The 18,952-nt window shown below is 40.8% G+C and overlaps 2 protein-coding genes across 2 annotated transcripts; both read right to left on the bottom strand.

Moving 5' to 3' along the window:
* Positions 1-1,646: 1,646 nt before the first annotated feature.
* LOC116252224 (protein DETOXIFICATION 48-like) lies at positions 1,647-4,628 on the bottom strand. The gene is made up of 2 exons (XM_031626351.2): positions 3,778-4,628; positions 1,647-3,330 (listed from the first exon to the last, which is right to left on the bottom strand). The coding sequence occupies exons 1-2, from the start codon at positions 3,928-3,930 to the stop codon at positions 1,807-1,809; spliced, it is 1,677 nt and encodes a 558-aa protein (XP_031482211.1). The 5' UTR covers positions 3,931-4,628; the 3' UTR covers positions 1,647-1,806.
* Positions 4,629-8,131: 3,503 nt separating this feature from the next.
* LOC116252736 (sucrose transport protein SUT2) lies at positions 8,132-16,950 on the bottom strand. The gene is made up of 5 exons (XM_031627221.2): positions 16,222-16,950; positions 9,788-10,545; positions 9,621-9,684; positions 9,479-9,522; positions 8,132-8,929 (listed from the first exon to the last, which is right to left on the bottom strand). The coding sequence occupies exons 1-5, from the start codon at positions 16,739-16,741 to the stop codon at positions 8,771-8,773; spliced, it is 1,545 nt and encodes a 514-aa protein (XP_031483081.1). The 5' UTR covers positions 16,742-16,950; the 3' UTR covers positions 8,132-8,770.
* Positions 16,951-18,952: the final 2,002 nt, after the last annotated feature.

An 18,952-nucleotide genomic window follows, 5' to 3' on the forward strand; every position in this document is an offset into this window, starting at 1 on the left:
GATTCTACCACCGAGAATCCGATCTTGCTTAAAAAATATTGAACAATGGTCGTCACAAGAAAAAAAAAAAGAAGAAAAGAAAGTCAAAGAACCAAGTATATTTTTTGGTGTGAGAGAGTATGATTGTGACACTTAAAAAATTTTGGTCATACATTTAAGATTACCAAGAATGTTGTGAGACTTATAAAGAGAGTTGTTAAGTGATTGATTGTTCTTATTCTTAATATTTTTCAGTTGGAATCAAAACTACTATGGAGATAGATTGGGATTTGTCAATCAGGCTATTACATGTATCAGAGTCGGTTCAGGTTCAGCACTCAAGGATCCCACATGCACTAATGAATAAATTGTAACACCCAAAAATTTAGACTTGCATCTAAAATAACAAAGTTGGTTGTGTTTATATTCTTTTTAAAAGTGAAACCAAAATTGATAGGAGGTGGATTGTGATCTGTCAGTCAAGATTGGGAACATGCTGCAACAACCATGACATTAACAAACTAAGATTTTCCCTTGGAGAAGAAAGAATGAAAGTATCTGTACTCTACTATGGAATTTTAAATTCCTTGAAATTACAAGGCGACAATGAAAGAAGTTGACGCACAATCAACACTGTCCGATAACATAGACAGCAGGCACGTCCCCTGCTACCGGCCCAACACTCAACAAGCCGTTCCTTTGTCTGCTTCTTTGTTGTTCTGTGTGCTGTGGGCGAAAGAGAGAGGTTGTAAATGAAAAGGGAGGAGATGCTACAGTGCAAGTACTCTTTACTTGGGTGACTGCTCCATGTTTGTCATCTCTGAAGTCGACACAGTCAATAATAGCATGATTTTGTTTCTTCAGTTGAAGCATGATCCTTCATTGCCTCACAAAATTCCCTCTCCCATCCTTCCAGCTGCCCTCCTCCTTTTCACTCTGCAGAAGATAAGGAAAAATGTGAAAAAAAAAAAACAGAAAACTTTGTTTCTTTCTTTGGCTACTTCTGATTATATCATCAAAGGGCAGTAAATACCAAAGCAGGGGATGGTAAGTACCAAGCAGTGAAGCCTAGTAGTGTGTAGGGGCATCCTTTTTCAATCTTTGCTGATTCATGTGATGAAAACAGATGTGAAGCTCTCCCCTGTTAGGCTTTTACAGTTACTGCAGTAACTTTTCCAATTTATTTGTGAAGTTGGTTGGTGAGACTTGTGTCGCTTTGGAGTCTCTAGAAAACAGCAGCAGTCTCATTAAAGGGGGGAGGAGGATCTGTGAAAAGGGGAGCAAACATTGATCATGCCTCGGCCTGGGAAACTTCATTGGGAACTTGATATAAGTTTTCTGTTTTTAGAAAAAAATATAACTTTTGAGTTGAACGGGACAGATGGGAACATAGAGTTATCCTCAATATAAACATAAACAAACAACTCTCTCTCTCTCTCTCTCTCTCTCTCTCTCTCTCTCTCTCTATATATATATATATATATATATATATATATATATATATATATATATATATATATATATATATATATTATATATATATATATATATCCCTCTGACAAACAGCGTATGGCCTCTCTGACCCCCAAACCGTAGCAAATCTCTCGTATCACCCCTATTCAAGAACATTGGAACGACAAGAACCAAGTAGTAATTGTTCGTGTAAAAGGAGCAAATCAGGAAACTTTAATTATCTCCGAAGCAGGAAAAAATTATAAAATTACAAAGGCTCCAATTCAGATCAGCTCTTTCAACCAATTAATAATTTACAAGTAGTGAAAAAGAGAAAGAGCAAAAAAGAACAAGAAATGAACATGCCTCCACCCATCAAACACGGCTCATCAACGGGTCAGATTCACCATCCTCGTCATCAGCAGCAGAACCACCATCGGCAGCAGCATCATCTTTGTCCTCCACCACCACCACCACCACCGCACCGCCCCCACCATCCTTATTATTACTGTTTCCACCAGTAGCAGCAGCGGCAGAAGAAGAAGGGGCAGAGCCACCGCTGTTCATCAACTCCCTGGCCCGCTCCGCCTGCTGCGCCCAGTCGGTCCTCACCAGCGCCCACATCATGGCGGCGGCGCAAGTGGCCTGAGCTGCCAGCAGTCCCAGCCAGAGGCCCCGGAAACCGACGCCGGCGACGAACCCGAGCAGAAGAGCCACCGGCATTCCCACGCAGTAAAAGGAGCCAAGGTTGATATTAGCGCCCACGCTCGGGCGGGCGGTGCCTCGCAGCACGCCGCAGCCGGTGGTCTGGGGGCAATTTCCGAGTTCGCAGAGGCCAACGATGGGCAAGGCAACCGACGTCAGATGGAGAATTTGTGGATCCGACGTGAAAAGGCGTCCCCACCTGTGCCTCATCCCCACGGCGAAGCTCATGGCGCAGAGCCCCAGAGCAGCCGCGCAACCCATCGACACCACGCCGGCGATCCTCGCCCTCCCAGGCCGGTTGGCTCCGAGCTCGTTCCCCACGCGCGTCGACACGCCGAGGCTGAGCGCCGAAGGGAAGACGTAGACGAGAGCCGTCGTCTGGATGAGAATTCCCATTGACGCCACTGTCGCCTTCGGGTCCGCTAGCAGGCCGCAGAGCAGCACCATGATTTCGTACCACCACCATTCGAGGCAGACGGACACGCAGGTAGGGATAGCCAACCGGAGTAGCGCCGCCCAACCGCGGAAACAATCCATACCCGGCGCCACCCACGACGGGCGGTAAACGCCGGAGAGGCGGACGTACGCGAGCACGAACGCCAACATATTGAGGTTAGTCCAGGCAGACGCGAGGGCGACACCGGCGACGCCGAGCTTAAGGTACACGACCAGGAGGAAGTTCGCTGGGACGTGAAGGGCGATAGCGAGGGCAGAGCAGAGCGTGACAGGGAGGGTGATGTTCTGCGCACGGAGGTAGATGCGAAGAGGGTGAAGGAAGGCCAAGGATACGAGGTCGGGGAGGGAGAAGAGCGCGAAGGTGTAGGCGGCGGAGGATATGGAAGCGTTCTGGCCGCACCAGGTGAGGATTCGATGCATGTTGAGCCAGAGCATGGAAATGGGGAGTGACGCACAGAGGAGAAGCAGCACGGTGCGTTGCAGGGTGAGGCCGAGGAGCTTCCACTGCTGAGCGCCGAAGGCCTGGCCGCAGATGGGCTCCATCCCCATGGCCAGCCCGGACATCACCGAATACCCTGTTATGTTTGCGAAACCGATGGCCAGAGAGCCGCCCGCTAGCTCCAGCTCCCCCAGGTAGCCCAGGAACAGCATGGATATCATCGACCTGGAGTAGAGGATCAGCCCTGTCACCACCGTCGGTACCGAGATTCTGCTGATGCACCTCACCTCCTCCACCACCTGCACGAGTACCACCGTCATCACAACTCGCTCTCTTTGTTCTATCAGCATCAACCCTTATACCAGTCGACGGCCACTACACTAAGGCTGCTGCCACTCTCTACTACGGCTACGACTACTCTCATTTCCACAGACTATGGATAACGCATACATAAACAACTTCCCACCAATGAGAGAAAAAAGAAGGGTCCTGAGAGAGTGTATGTGTGAGTCCAATGCCATATACAACATGAAGTAGTGCGTGTGTGCTAGTTAGGAGGGAATGGGAAGAGAAAGAACGGACGTGCGGGGGAATTGGTCTAAGTTCTTCTTTCTTTTGGTGATGGCGGTGGAGGAAGAGGAGGAGGTGGTAGTGCTGGTGAGAGTGCAGGTGTCAAGGGAGGAAGGGTACTTTTGTTTAACAAATACGTATAAATATATATATATGTATATATATGCCATTCTTACCTCGGAGGGAGTAGGCCATCTGTGGAGAACGCAGGAGTCGTCGTCGTCGTCATCGTCATGAAGAGTCGACGTGCCTTTGACCGGGAGTTGATTATCTGTTTTGTCCACAGAAAGGAGATAGGTGGAAGGCGAAGGGGATGGTGGCCTGCACATTCTCTTCTCCTTTTACGTTTCTTTGGTTTAGATTCGGAGAAGGAAGGGAAGACGTTGCGGTCCTATATGGGGAAAGGGCAAGGCCTGAAGGGGTTTATATCAACTCCCCTCCCCTCGCCCGGACGCCCTCTCTCTCCCTCTGTCTCCTTTTTCTGCCCCTCTTTTTGGACTACAAGTGTCATCACAAGAGCTGTTTGCACAAAAGATTTACTTTCTGATACTGTAGAACAAGCGAGCGAGCGCATGTGATCCTAGTGAATGAGCGAGGGAGATTGATCCCCCTTTTTGTGCTCTTAGAACGTCGTTGAATGGGGTTTTAGCCATCAGAATCGAGGTTTAGTGAGGGTGGGTTCTCTGTCTCTCTCCCCTCTGGTGATGAATACGTGTGCCTTTTTCACTTCTCTTTTTCTGTGGAAGTCTCGGAGTGCTGTCAAAGATGTGTTCTTTTCTATGTTAAAATCTGTATTTTTCATTACTTAAAAAAGTTTCATCTTTTCCCCATACTTCAGATTAAATTGGGAGTTTGGTTTCCTTTTGCACTTCGAGTTGATCTCGGAAGGGTCACGGGATGGGATTTCTTCCTCGCTTTTTATCCATCGCTTTAATGGCGGGGTTTCGTGTGAAATAAATAGTGCGGCACTTTTTGAAGGTTAAGAATTGATGGCTTCCTTTCTGTGTTTTATTGTGGTATTTTTCATGCATTTTGCTGCTCTTTTTTTCTTTTGAGAGGAGGAGGGTTCCACGAATCCACGGGTTTTCCTTGGATGAATGGAAGGAAGCAATATTCTATGTTGCTTGCTAGCTGGTTTTATTTTCCCACGATTTTATTCGGTATGTATTAGCATGATTCCCTGAGAGGCCTTGTTGTTCAATCATGAAATGTTATTCTCCTCTATTCCATATCTACACTTTTCAAAAGCTGATGAGTTGAACAACTTGGGCGTTTCATTCGCTTTTGTTATGTTTCTAATTGGCTAGGCATGCGTGTTTCTGCCAAATTTTTTCATCCCTTTCAGTGGTAGCATTTGGTTTCTGTAATTGTGACAACTTTTCAGGGGAAAATTTCGGAACTACTACTCTCAGTTTCATTCCAATAAGCTTCTAAAGGGTTAGTCATTTATTTCACTGTATTTAATTTTTTTTTCTGTTTCTCGCTGAATTCTTGGAAATCCCTCTTTTTTATTTTGGCTCAATTGTGAAAGAATTTTTTTTCCCAGAGGCTTCCATATAGAAAGTCCAATCTGTTTCTTTATCCCCTTTTTCTTTTGTGAGGGTTTTTTGTGGAAGTTTGTACATTTAGTAGTTAACTGGTTTCCTCGCAAATGCATTAACTTCTTAACTCGTGCTTACCAATTAGCTTGACAATTGAATGTTCCCGTCTTTTTCTCTGAAAAAGCTTGGGGCTAGAACAGACTCATCAAGCTCTCCTTTTTTCTGTCTTGTGGATGGAACCTCTCATTTATGAAGAGAAAGCCGTTCTTTTGATGTTGGTGTTGTTCCAAACAAAAGATTTTACTGTTTTCCTATTTACTGGATAGGAAAATGTTTTAGATACATAACAAACACTGAATACAAAAGAAAACCACAAGTATACTTATGAATTCATTCCAGTGTTTATCCTTTTACTGTATCAGTGTTTTATTGATCACAAATCTGACCCCACAAGAAGAAAAGGTAATAAATCAAAAAATTTTAAATAAAAAGGAAGTTAGGAAAAGTTAAAGTGTCCCACTCTTCTTCCCAAGGCTTCTGTTATGAACAGATAGGCCAACCGCTTCCTGTTTTTCATGTGGGTGGTTTAATGTTTGCTTGGTTGGTTTCCAGACAGATAAAGAAATTGGGGCAAGTTTTTGCAGATTTCTTGAGAAGCTTTCTCTTGGTGTTTGAGAAGAGTACCAAAAACTTTCTTCTGCATTTTCAGTACTTTAGCATTTTTCTCAATGCATGTGTTTTGGACATATCTGGCAGTCTCATCCTTCCTCCTATTGGAGGGCTTTGTTGGGGTTTTAGGAATCAAAGATAGTGCTTTTGGGGAAATGGGAGGTGATGGACTATCGTGGGACCACTGTGGCTGTCTGTCCTGCAAGACTGCAATGAATATGTGTATGTGTGTGTGAGTGCCTGTGCCTGTGCGCGCGCTCTCTGACTGTGAGAGACTGAAGGAGGAGAAGGAGAAGAAGGGAGGAAGAGGAAAGGGGTTGTGGGGAGACCGTGCCGTGGCCAAGCGGCAGCCGGTTTGAGGGAGACATGCAGATATATATATATATATATATACGTGCTTTAATTCCAAGCGATCTCCTTATGTGAACTGTACTGGCCCCCCTCCTGCCATATCCTCTTTCTCAACAACCACACTGTTGCCGTGCAGCAGCGAAACAGAAGGCCTCTCTCTCTCTTTCTCTCTCCACACATATTAGTAATAGGTGTCTTGAGATTATGAGCAGGAATTTGTTTTTCTGCTATGCTTCTAATTCTTTTAACTTGGTTGTTATTATAGACCATAAAAGGATAAAAGGAAGCTGCATGTTTCCCAAGTACAGGTCGCTCTTTCTCTCTCAACACATATTAGTAATGGCCTAATGGGTAGTGCATGTTTTCCAAGTACAGATCTCTCCCGTCTTTCTTTCTCTCCACGCACATATTAGTAATGGGTATCTTCGAAGATTATCAACATGAAATTGATTTTCTACTTTAAGTTGGCTGCTGGTATGGGTCATAAAGGAAAGTGCATGTTTCTCAAGTATAGATGGGTCACCGAAAAAATCACCTTTCACTTCATTCTGTATTTTCTTGTGTCTTTAACATTTGCATCAAATAGTTTAGATTTTTGAACTTGATTTTATTCGACTTCTACTCGATTGGATTCAGGCTGATTTTATGAATCCTTTTCGAAAAATGATGCGGTTCTCGAAACGACTCTGACGACCCATCTCTCTCTCTTTCTGAATGTAATCTGCACATATTGTACTTTTCTTCTTAACTTTTGCTTCCCCTTTATTTACATCTCAGGCCTGCACTTCTGGCCACTAAGCTCATCTTCAGAAATCCTGCTTCTTTATTTTTCGTTTTGTTCTGTCTTCCCCTGTTCTGCAACAGCAACCGGTAGCCATTAATGGTCACTTTCAGTCAGAGCGCACGTGCATGGTGAGAGGTGTGTGTTTTTGGAGACAGTATAAACCAGTCTGGAGACACGTGGTAGTGGGGTTCCCTGCACTGTGGTGGTACAGTTTTAGATTTGGAGCTCCATTAATATGCTAATAATACGAATAATAATTGAGGGAAATTGTCATGGCATTTCCTACCAGTGAAGAAGCAGAGATGGTGGGGCTGTGCTTTTTGGGAATTGAGGTCAATGGGGAAGAGAATCAGATGTTAACATTTACTAGTGGAGAAATGGTGGAGAATCAATTCCAAAAATGTTCTGATTGAAAGAAGCCCATCAGCACCCCTGCAAGTTGCAAATTGCAGAAAATTTTGAGTGAATCGAAAGCATGATTAGCATATATGCAGACGGTGATTAGCATATATGCATGTGAAACGGTCGTACTGTACCCATGGAAGAAAGGAAAACTATGCCCTACATGCGACGGGTATTCTACATTTGTGAGGGACCAGAAGGCTTCTTGATCATGATTTTAGGCACTTGTGGAGAATTGGAATCATCAAATGGGGAAGCTTGTCTGCATGCACACAACCATCTTCAGCTTTTACAAGTGTGCGGAATATGAATCCACTAAAAGCGCATATAAAGAGAAAAAAGGTGTAGACCGTGCATCAAATGAGCATGTCAAAGCCAGATTCTGCTGGTTTTGACTTTAGAGAGAGAAAGAGAGACCCCAATCCTTGATGTAGCACTCCGCTCTAGTTTGAAGACTTTATGATCTCAACTTCGATTAGTGTGAGAACTGCATGCAGCACCAACCGGGAGACCGTTACAATTTCAGAAAACGGCATGGAGCATCACAAGAAGATAAGTACTAGCATTTACAAAACACTCGGTGCTTCAGCCGGTGTCATTAGTTTCAAGAAAGAAAACTTGAAATTCCCTATGAAAATACTAAAGAAAAAATTGTTTTTACTGCATTTCCGTTACTTCCTAAATTGGGCAAGTTGGGAGATATTTTCCCATGTTATTTGAACTCCAGATCATGTTCTAACCAAGGAGAAATCTCATTCAATTGCCAAAAGTGAGTTGATTTCTACAAACGAACCACAGTTGAAGAAACCACATACGACATAAAGTTTTTGTCCGTAGACAATAGAAACAAACAACAATTGAGCTCCCTGTGGCATGTGCAACTTGTTTGATTGTTGTGTTCTTTTCTTTTCTGTCACCCAATTGTTGCTGGCCTCTGTGTTACAAGATGAATGCCAGCTTCTCGGTTGGGACTGTGGCCAGAATTCAGAAGGCGCCGGGAATACATTGGCTCCTAGCTACGTCAAAGGATGTGGACACCCTTGTGAACTGCCCAACATAGGACACAAAGATTTCAACTTCTGCTTCGAGGTTGAGGAACGATTTCTCCATTTAATAAAGTTATGGGGCCATGATAACATGACGAATATCATGGAGAATAGTCAATGAGTGATAAAACTAAAACAACCCACATGGTAGCTACTACACATGATCAAACAGATAGAGACCCCATCCATAGCGGGATTGCGATTACCTTTCTGAAGATGCCTAGTCTTGAAAAGTTAAAAAGCAAATGGGTAGACATAAATTGTGGCTTCATTGCCACAAACAAATAAAAATTCACAATTATTGCTTTCTCTATACATTTTCGTTTTGCTTTCTGCGGATGTCTGCATTTTTGCATAGTGAAGAGATAACGTCGAGTTATGGTTGGCCTCTGGACTTTTCTGCAGTGAATTGTGGAAGATAGAGGATAGCAATTACCCCGCTGGCAAAGGCTGCAGCAGATCCCACAAACAGAGAGGGAGAATTCCCACCGCCTAGCAGCTGATCCCATGGTCCACTCAACAAGGACACTATCATCTATTCACAAAAACACAAGGCTCAGCCTCCATCTGAGGATGACAACAAATAAATAAATAAACAATGCACGGTATCTTTGGCATTTCAGCACCGGCGATTCTTTTTTTGTCAACAACCGGGTGGCAAATTTCCCACCAAAAAACAATAATAATAGATGGGACTGGCTTCTGACCACCTATATATAAATACACCAAGTTGGCCCATTCTGCTTTTGAAGCATTTTTTGGCGAAAAACAGATTGAAGTGACCCAAGAAAGTCAACTGGGAGAAAAGAAAATAGACTAAGATGAGATTCTTAATATCAGGCCATTAGGTCCTTTTGATGAGTGGCTGAGATCCAGGACTTTATCCCTTCATCTGCTGATGCGAACAAGAAAGATTGAAGAGTACCAAAGCGAAATTTAAAAAAGGCTGCTTCATGGTCAAATTCAGATATCCGTTACACAGCTTTGTCGATAAAACTAAAACTATGAGGGTCTCAGAACGTTTGCAAACACCTCGCCCCTATTTGTGAGTCACCAAAGCAATAAAGCGCAACCAGCTTCTTACCTGAGGAATTACTACAGATAAATTCAATATCCCCATAGCTAATCCTGTAATACAGATAACATTGACATAATGGGCACATATATATTCAAAAGTAATAGACAAGTGGATAGATAGCATATAAATATCAAGAGTGACACCTTACCTTGACCAATTTCTAGGGATTCTGTGTGAGTGGATATCATTGCATAAGGAACGCTGTAAGTTATCTACAAAAAGGATAAGGATAATGTGGCAGGGTCTAGCCATTAGAAACGTTCAATGAAAAGAAGCAGAATATGTGATGAACATGAAGAAGAGAGTAGAACCTACAGCAAGCGGCAATCCCAGAAGAGAAAAAATACCCAATGCAGCAACAACAATTCCTTTAGGAGGAATCCCCGGATCATGAAACTGCATTTTGCTCACAATGAATGAAATCAAAAGCATTATCCAGAAGCAGAAAGACATAATAAGGTTTGAAATGCCCAAGACCAAAGCAGTCCCCCATTTTCTGCATACTCTCTCAACTACAAGTGAAGACAGGCCAAGGACTACAGAATTAAGCAGCAAACCAAATGCCCCCATGCGCACTCCAACATAATAATAGTTGTGGACTGCATCACTTCCTGATGGAACACCTTTATAAACCTCACGACCCATCCAGTCGGTATCAAAAAGTAGAAAGGGAAACCAGCCAAGCCACATTAATCCAGTTACAAGCATAATTAACAACATTGGTTGTGATAGGTATCTTAAAGAACCAAGTAGTTCACAAAACGAAGGATCTGGAGATTCTTCTTCATCAAAGGCCACTTGCCCATAATTTTCTACAACATGGTTGCTGACATTTAGTGGTGCTTCGTCAGCTGCTGTTAGGGTCATGCATGTAGTGAGAGCCAGAATGACCACGCCGAGAAGAAAAGCAGATTTTAAATTTGCACAGTTGATGCCACATGCTGTAGTCAATGTGAAGGGCAATATTTTGAACCACAAGCTGTATGAACCAGTGGCAAACCCGAGTATGTTCCCCACAGCCATGAACATTGAGTAGTAAGCATTTGCACGGTGAGCTCTCCTTGGGTCCTTTCCTAGAGTAATAGAAGTATATATGATCATTACAGGACTTTTGATTTATATACCATTAAAACAAATGCAAGGTAATTCAACCAAAGGATCCGTACCTTTTCTTCTTTTTGATAGGCAAGAGAAAGGATGGATCTTGGCAAGAAGAATCTTAATATCTTGCACCCTATCAATCCCCTCATCTCTTTTCAATCAAACACAGATGAAGTACCCATAATTGGAGATGTAGATAACATCTAGTAATTTGCTCTCATTCGTAGTTGTTCATCTCCAAATACTCATTTACTATCATGTACAATGAACCAGTACCAAATGATGGCCACAGTTCAATCCTTCTAACTCTACATACTAGCTTTATTTCCATTCTTCTGTCCTAAATGTAAGTTGTTCTATTTTAAAGAAAATAGCTCCACTCAAGTAAAACTCTATATGCCTCTTGTTGATTCAAAGGGTCAGCATAGAACTCAAATCGAAAGATATACAGCAACACCAAAAACATCCATCAGATCCTATCTACCCTGTGGGTAGCCAGGAAGCTGACCTTTTTATTAGAAAGTATAGATTAAGATTGGCCATCAAAACTAATAATATTCAAATTTTGGCCACTCCAGAAGAATGAAGAGGCCAAACTATCTAAAGTACAGACAGGAAGATACCTGAAAGCATTTTCAACAAAAAAAAAAGGTAAAATAGTCTGCTATATCTCTTAACAAATCTCCATCAGTTGTTTGACATAAAGGCTTCCTGACTTCCACAAGGAACGTTTAGCCATCAAAGGACTGAACAAATTGCCAAACAGGTATCCCATGTAAGGTCAAAAGGTATGCCTTGGGAATCATTCAGATTGGCATTCAGAACTTCTAATCGTTTATATAATGTATGATATACATTTTCTTTGCCTATGATGAGGAACCATAAAAAAAAAGTATTCAAGAGTTGTTATTGAGCTTGTCATTCAACTACCTTTCAGTCTTGTAAATTGGGCACCGTACATAGTGATGGTATCAGATATTCAATAGCCACATGTAACCAATAAAATGCATTTAATAGATGTTCATGAGAGATGTCCCTCATAAAACATGAACAATAAAAAAATCAATGGTTTGAAATGCATCATATGTATCCACTCACTCACAAATGCAACATCTAACCTAGATTGTCAAAAGTGCTCCACATATCAATCCCATCACAACATCTAACGTAGGTTATCAATAGTGCTCAACATATCAATGCTATCAAACCAGGGCAAGAAAACCTAGATTTCCAAACTAAAACTCATCTCCGGTTGATCATATCAAATGTGTACCCTACATATATACATATATGATACATAAATACATATATATAACATATATAATTTATCTCACATGGGTGCGGGGTGCGGGTGCTGCTGCCGGTGCCGATGCTAGATGCGGCAAATTCCAAAGCGGGTGTGGCGAGAGCATATATATATATATATATATATATATATTATTTATTTATATTTTTAAGCATTTTTTATCAAGGTTATTTTAATCTCATACAAAATTCAAAGTTTTATTAAATAAAATAAGGGAGGAGAGAGAGAAGAGGGAAAAATATAAGGAAAAAAATGAAAAAGCAACAAGAGAAAAGAAAAATGGGTGCACGCAGCAGCACCAGATTCGGGTTTGACTAAGTCGAGTGCCATGTCAGACTGCACCCGCACCGACACGGGTGCACCTTCATGTTTGGCGCACCCGTGTGAATTAGTATATAATAAAGAATAATCCTGCATACTGCAACCATGCAGACCCTGCTTACCACTTTATGACAGGAAGGATAGAGTTAGCCTGCAAGATTACTGCAAGCGGAATTCTCAAAAATTTTCTGTATTATCAAAACCTTAAAACACAGGAATTGACTCAAGCCATGGAAGAAACTAAGTTAAGGATTCCATTTATAGGTATGAGAGTATGGATTTTTTTAATTGTACATCACTTAGTGGTACTTTTCTGGAAATTGTCTGCATGGATTTGAGCCAAATAATTTGCTTAGTAAGAATAGATCATTGGATAATCCATTTACAGAACATTAGTATGTATTCAAGGGATTAGAATAGCCCATAATGTACGAGAAATAGCATGATTGGGGAACCAACTATTTAACACGCACCATGCATTCATATATGTGTGTGTGTCTTCCAAGTATTGTGCCTTCCAAGGTTGTGCCTACCCCCTTTCAACTAAAGGAACATGTTGCATGGGAATGTGGTTTGAAGGACATAGGCATGGCAGAACCCACTTTAGAAGGCACAACTCTCTCTCTCTCTCTCTCTCTCTCTGCCACACACAACCACCACCACCCCCCCCCAAAAAAAAAAAAAAAATTGCGTACTGTGCAAACAAATCATCAATGAGTTACAAAAGTCACCACGTGGCAGTTCATACTTGCCTTTTGATTTACATCTAAGTAGTAGACCACTCACCACAAGTAAACAACTATCAAGCAGCCTGTTGCTTTAATCACTCAAGGAACAAAGTAATATTGATGACCAAAAACAAAACTAGTTGGTGGAGTTTGGTATGTGAATCTCTCTCTCTCTCTCTCTCTCTCTCTCTCTCTCTCTCTTGTGCACATAAAGAAAAAATTCAACCCATGAAGGGAACTCATTGTAATCTCCCTTCTTTCTTGCCTTAATTTTCCTTTTAAATGAGTGTGTGCATAATCCATCTAGATAGGAGAAAATGGTGAGCCCTTGGAAGTAGAGAATGAGGATGATCTTAAGCCTTCCAATTATACTCCTCCTGATGATGGCATAATATAGGCATGGCTACTTCAAGGATGAAAGGAAAAAAACAATGCATACAGGAGGCAGCACTAACAGGTAGCTCTTAACAGGGGAAAAAATAAAGAGGTGAGACAGGTGGTAGGTCTTGCAGGATAGCACCCAGTTATACAATAAGTGTTTAGGCACCGATAACAAGTTTTTTCCTTCTCAAACCACTCCAAGTTCTCAACATGAACATTTGGTAAAAAAATCAAGTAATGCAATTGGGGGATGGTGTTATGATGCATGCATTCCATTTCATTCAGCAAAGTCATTTCATTTTCAGGCTATGGCAGACAGGAGTTATTTCCATAGACCGGGGTTATAAAATTTTCTCCTACCATCAGTCGAGAGGAAAAAATTTTTATGCAAATGTTAAAGAAGTAAAAAGGAATTGGAGAAAAACAGGATCCAGCGGCAACACAGATGGATAGACAGATATCCTGACAAGAGTGTTATGATAATTTTTCTTACCTAACAGGATTATTTTTTGAAATTTATTAATTTGTCAAATACTCAAACTGTTGTTCTGTTTCATGTTTTTCCATGATGTTGTGAAAATAAGTTTATCATGGGCTACCTCTATGAAGCTATGGCAAAGAAAAAGAGGCTATCAAGAAGCACCCCAAAGGAAAGGAAAAGTTGTATATGATCATATGGAGAATCATAGTGAGAGGTGCACTGGGTAACTTCATCATGTCTTTCATGCAGCAACATATAAATTAAATTCCGCATTGAGATATTCCCAACATTTAAAATAGACAGAGAAGTGAACAAAAGTTCATTAGACTACACTCAGTCATTAATTACTGAGACTGACATACAAGACGTCATTCACTGTGGAAGGAAAATATATGGTAATTGCCAATGTCACATCAGAAGAAGTGTAACCATTCGAAACAAAATAACAACATGCCCAGGTATTAAACACAAAATTTCAATTTATCTTTCATAATTATATTTTAGTAATCGAATTTTTTACTACCAGTTCAATGGAGTTGGTTGTGAATCGACAAAAAGGTTAATTTTTTTTTGAAGAAGAAGAAGATAGATGTAAAAATATAAAAAATAATTAAAAATAAGAAAATTCTTAAAACATTTAAAAAGTAGTTTAAAATCTATACATGGCATAATGGCACTCTTGAATGGCCACAGAATCGAAATAGTTTACCACTGATTCAATTTTAATATTCTTGCATTGATAACATCGGGGGAACTACCCAAACCTTAGGCTTAGCAATTAAAATTCTCAATTAAACTTGCAGTGCAAGCGACTGTGAAAGAAAGTAGGGTGTTATCCAACAAATCCAATCTCCATAGAAAAAGAAATAGACTAGAAAATGTTGACATGTTATGTATGTCTGGGTTCGGGTCTGGACCTTATCCAACCCGCAGTCTAAGTTGGGTCCTTTTAAAAACCTGTGTAACCCTATTTCTAAGTGTTAATGAAAATTGAGAAAGAGAGAGAGACCGGCAGCTAGTGGGCGCCAGAATCATCTTCACCACCGTAGTTTTTTCCCTTGAGTCGAGGGTTTTCCAAGTTACATTCTTGTTCAGTGTGTATTTTACTTTTCTTCATGGTATCAGAGCAATCATCACTTCATTTAGGTATGGTATAATATAGCTAACATACACTTGTTTGATAAGTTGATCCATTAATATACACTTATTTTGTAATATACATTTTAAGATTTTCACTCATTCATTTTACACAATTAATAAAAACTTCAACAAAAAAGCATAAAGTGCTGAGCTAGTTGTCCCTATTAGCTTAGAACACTTCAATGTGCTAGATTCATGGATTGAAGAAAAAAACCTGCCACCTTATCCCAGGAGGAAGATTTGAACCATTCAACATACAACTAGCAGAGAGTTTATTATGAGGAGCCTATATACATAGGAAAAGATGTTGAAAGAGATGGTCAAAACGAAGATAAAGACGAAGATGACAGGTTTATCTTTTGGGATATCTAACACTTTAAGCTTATTTCTTATCGGGTTATGAATTTATGTGACTTATGCATGTTAAATTAATGTGTTCATAGCTATATTTACATATGACATGTCTTAAACATATTTTTCTTTACTTTTCCTTTTTTTTTATTTTTCTTATTTTCCTTGTTTTTACAATTTTTTTACGATTAAAGAATAAATTTATGATTGTAACTAATGACCAGAACGATGTAATTTAAATTGCACGCTTTACAACATTGGGTCTTTGTACTTAAGAATAATTTTAAGGAAGTAAAGATTATACTACCCTGCCCATCAAACGTGCTCTCAAGGAATTAGCCATTCCATAATGTGATTTGCGCATAGAAAAATGCTAGTCCCCATGCTCAACAACATGGGAAGTGGATTCATAACGTTTCTTCTGTGAAATGCATCTTCGATTTGAATCGGTTGAATCAGGCCGATTATCGTATCGGCTGGTTCTCATAATACTCATTTCGACTAGGTTGTATGAACTATGGAACAAGGATAACATGTATCCGTCTGATGAATAAGGATATAACAGTTCCTTTTTATGGTTATCTACGATAAAGTGTACTTGTTTTAACATCTTCTAGCACTCATGGTGCAAACGAGAGTGACTAATTTGCAAAATCTACATAAGACAGGGACAACTTTGTAATATAAAGTCGATAAAGCAGGAACTGTTCTGATAAAAAATAAATAAAAGAAAAAAAAGGTGCAGTGCAACTGCAACTTCAGCCCGAAGGTTGCTCTCGTGCTCTGTCAAAACCCTAAACCTTAACGGAGTCTCAGTTCAAGGGGAAACCAAATGTAAGAGATCAAAAGCACTTCAATAGCAAGGAGAATGAGGATGATCAGTAAAATTTTCATGTGTAGAAAAACAAGCGTGGGAAAAGGCCGGAAGAAGAACGCTTGCCAGTAAAATCAGCGAGGAGAGCTCTGCAGGGCCCCTGGATTAAGTTGTTGGCGACGTCGAGGAGCCAGAACCCCAGCACGAACACCGTGATCGCCCGTGGCCGCAGCCTCGCTGTCGAGGAATCTCCGAGAACGGAACCGATATCGGAAGAGTAGCCGATGGTAACTACGGCGAGGGCGATGGCCAGGGCCCCCCCGGCGATAAAGGGGCGGCGGCGGCCCCACGGACTGGCGCAGCGGTCGCTCAGGTGGCCGACGAGCGGCTGGACGACCATGCCGGAGACGGGGCCACAAAGCCAGACGAGGCTCGACCATGCGTGCGGGATGCCGAGTTCCTGTACGTAAGGCGTCAGCAGCGACAGCTGCAGCGCCCAACCGAACTGGACCCCGCAGGCCACCGACCCCGCTCGGAAGAGGCGCCTCAGCGGCACCCTTCGATACCCCAGCGTTCCACTGCTACTTCGTCCTCCTCCTCCGCCTCCTCTCCCTTCTTCCTTGAACGATGACGAGGGTGCCGTCATCTCGCCGCTTTCTTCCTTTTCCTTTTCAGAGCTCCGAGGCACAGGTGCCAGGAGGATTCTGCTGCATGCACGGCAACTCAGCTGGGCTCTTTCCTTCTTTTGGAATTTCGTCCCTTCGCCGCTTCGCCTGCAAGCAAGTTCACCATGGTCGCCGATAAATGATAAATCCCCTTCATGGGGGATCGTGCGAGGTGGACGTCACAGTCACAGTGGCCGGTGGGCGGTTTCGTCCTTCGCATGGCGATTGCGTGTCCCTTTTTCTTCCTCTCCCACCGAACCGTTTTTTGCCGTTTCTTTGGAACGGCTTTCGGCCAATATCTGGGTTGGGAGCGAATCGGATAATCAGCTAGTACCGGATCATAAATTAGCAAACACAAGAATTTGTTAAAACTCTCCTCTTCAAAATTAGTTTTCTTGTGTTTTGTCTCTTAAACCACATTTCCCTTTTCCTCTTCATTCTTGAACCAGATTTCAGCATAAAAACAGATCGGTGGAATAGTGAATGGATTGATTGACTGATTTCACTAAGGGTGGGCGCCCGGTCGGGCCATGGGGCCGGTACAAGTGGAAGACCAGGGCCGACAAAATCCGGCCCGGGCTTGGGCCCAGGCCCGATGGGCTGGCTTGGGTTGGCATGATCGGCTCATTCTGCACATTAACATTTTAAAAATATTTTTTTATTTTGTAAATTTAACAATATATATTTTATTACTAAAAATATATTTTTTATATTTAAATAATTATTCTATTGTTTTTTATTTATAATCGGGTCTGGTCAGGCCCACGCCTGGATTTTGGGTATCGGGCCCGGGTTTACCGAGCAAGGCTGGCCCGCCTGATGCCCACCCTTACCATTAGATTTAGCTGAATCGATTACGCGTGAGCAAAAATCATTAGGAGAAATATTTTAAAAAAGTAAATGAAAATATATCAAAAATAAGTTTTGTGGTGAATGCACCAAAAATTCATTTTGGGGGCCTTTGATAGCATTTGATTTGAGATCATAGATTATTTGAAATCATTCCGAATCTAAGATCCACGGAGATTTAAGGTTGGACGTCCCTTCTATCCTACCTCAAATATTAAGTTTTAGCATAAATTAAAGATCTCAATCCTTTTGTGATGTCATTATTTAAAATGTGATTTGATGAAACCTTAGTTTTGGCAAAACTTGGTTTTATAAAAGTGAGTGAGAAACCTGAACCCTCTTAAGTTATTCATGAAAAAACCCATATTTTGAATGTGTCACCCAAGCAAATAAACAAAATTTTAAAAACTCATTACAAAATATAGATTTCATAAAACCAAGTTTCCACAAAATAGGGAATTTGAGGATGTCATCTAAACGCCCTTCAAAAAATGTCCTACTTCCATTTGAGTTAATCGTGAAGTTAGAAATTCAAAAAATGAAAAGATACTCGTTTACAGTTAAAAATTGTTAACGAGAAATTTAAGAGCCAAAAAAAATGTTGATCGGCCTCATTGCATTGATAAAGTTTTAGAAAGTTTTGACAAAATGCATTTTTCAAAAACTCTGAAGTTATTAGTAGAAAATGTTGTTTCTGTCTTGTCACTCAAACATCTAAATTACGTTTTACAAACTAATTAAAAAAAAAATATATCAAGGTGTTACAAAATCTGGTTTTTACGTAATGTCTTTTTCTAAAGGTGCCATCGAAATGCAAATTAAGAAATTGTAGTTAAAGATAAAAAGAGAAAAAATATGAATACTGCAGGAATTAACCTATTTGTATTTTTAATTAAAAATAAGTTAAATAATTTTAAATATTCAAATAAAAGTTAAAAACTTGTTCAATCATAGTCCAGCTGGTAAAAAAGGGAGCAATCGACAACGCTAAACATCTTGAAGCTGGTGATTTTGGAGCAAACACATTCTAGGGGACAGTTCATGACAAGAATTGAACAATAAACTTATTAAATTCACAAAGATAGATTAATATAAACCTTCAAAAGTTGAGTGGTATCAGGTAGATCACCCAAATATTACTTTTAACTTTATATAATTTTTTGTCTCTATGAAAGAAAAAGGTAATGGGTCATGGTATTCCTTCTTTAATGCTTTTCCTTTTCCACTTTTTTCTGTTCTCAAGAAAACCGAAACCAAATTGCTTTTATTAGAGTCCAGACAAATGCTTCAAAGTCAAAAGGTGAATTGGTTTAGGTATTCTACAACCAAATATAGTAAAACCT

This window comes from Nymphaea colorata, chromosome 4 (assembly GCF_008831285.2).
Source record: "Nymphaea colorata isolate Beijing-Zhang1983 chromosome 4, ASM883128v2, whole genome shotgun sequence".
Taxonomy (NCBI): Eukaryota; Viridiplantae; Streptophyta; class Magnoliopsida; order Nymphaeales; family Nymphaeaceae; genus Nymphaea; species Nymphaea colorata.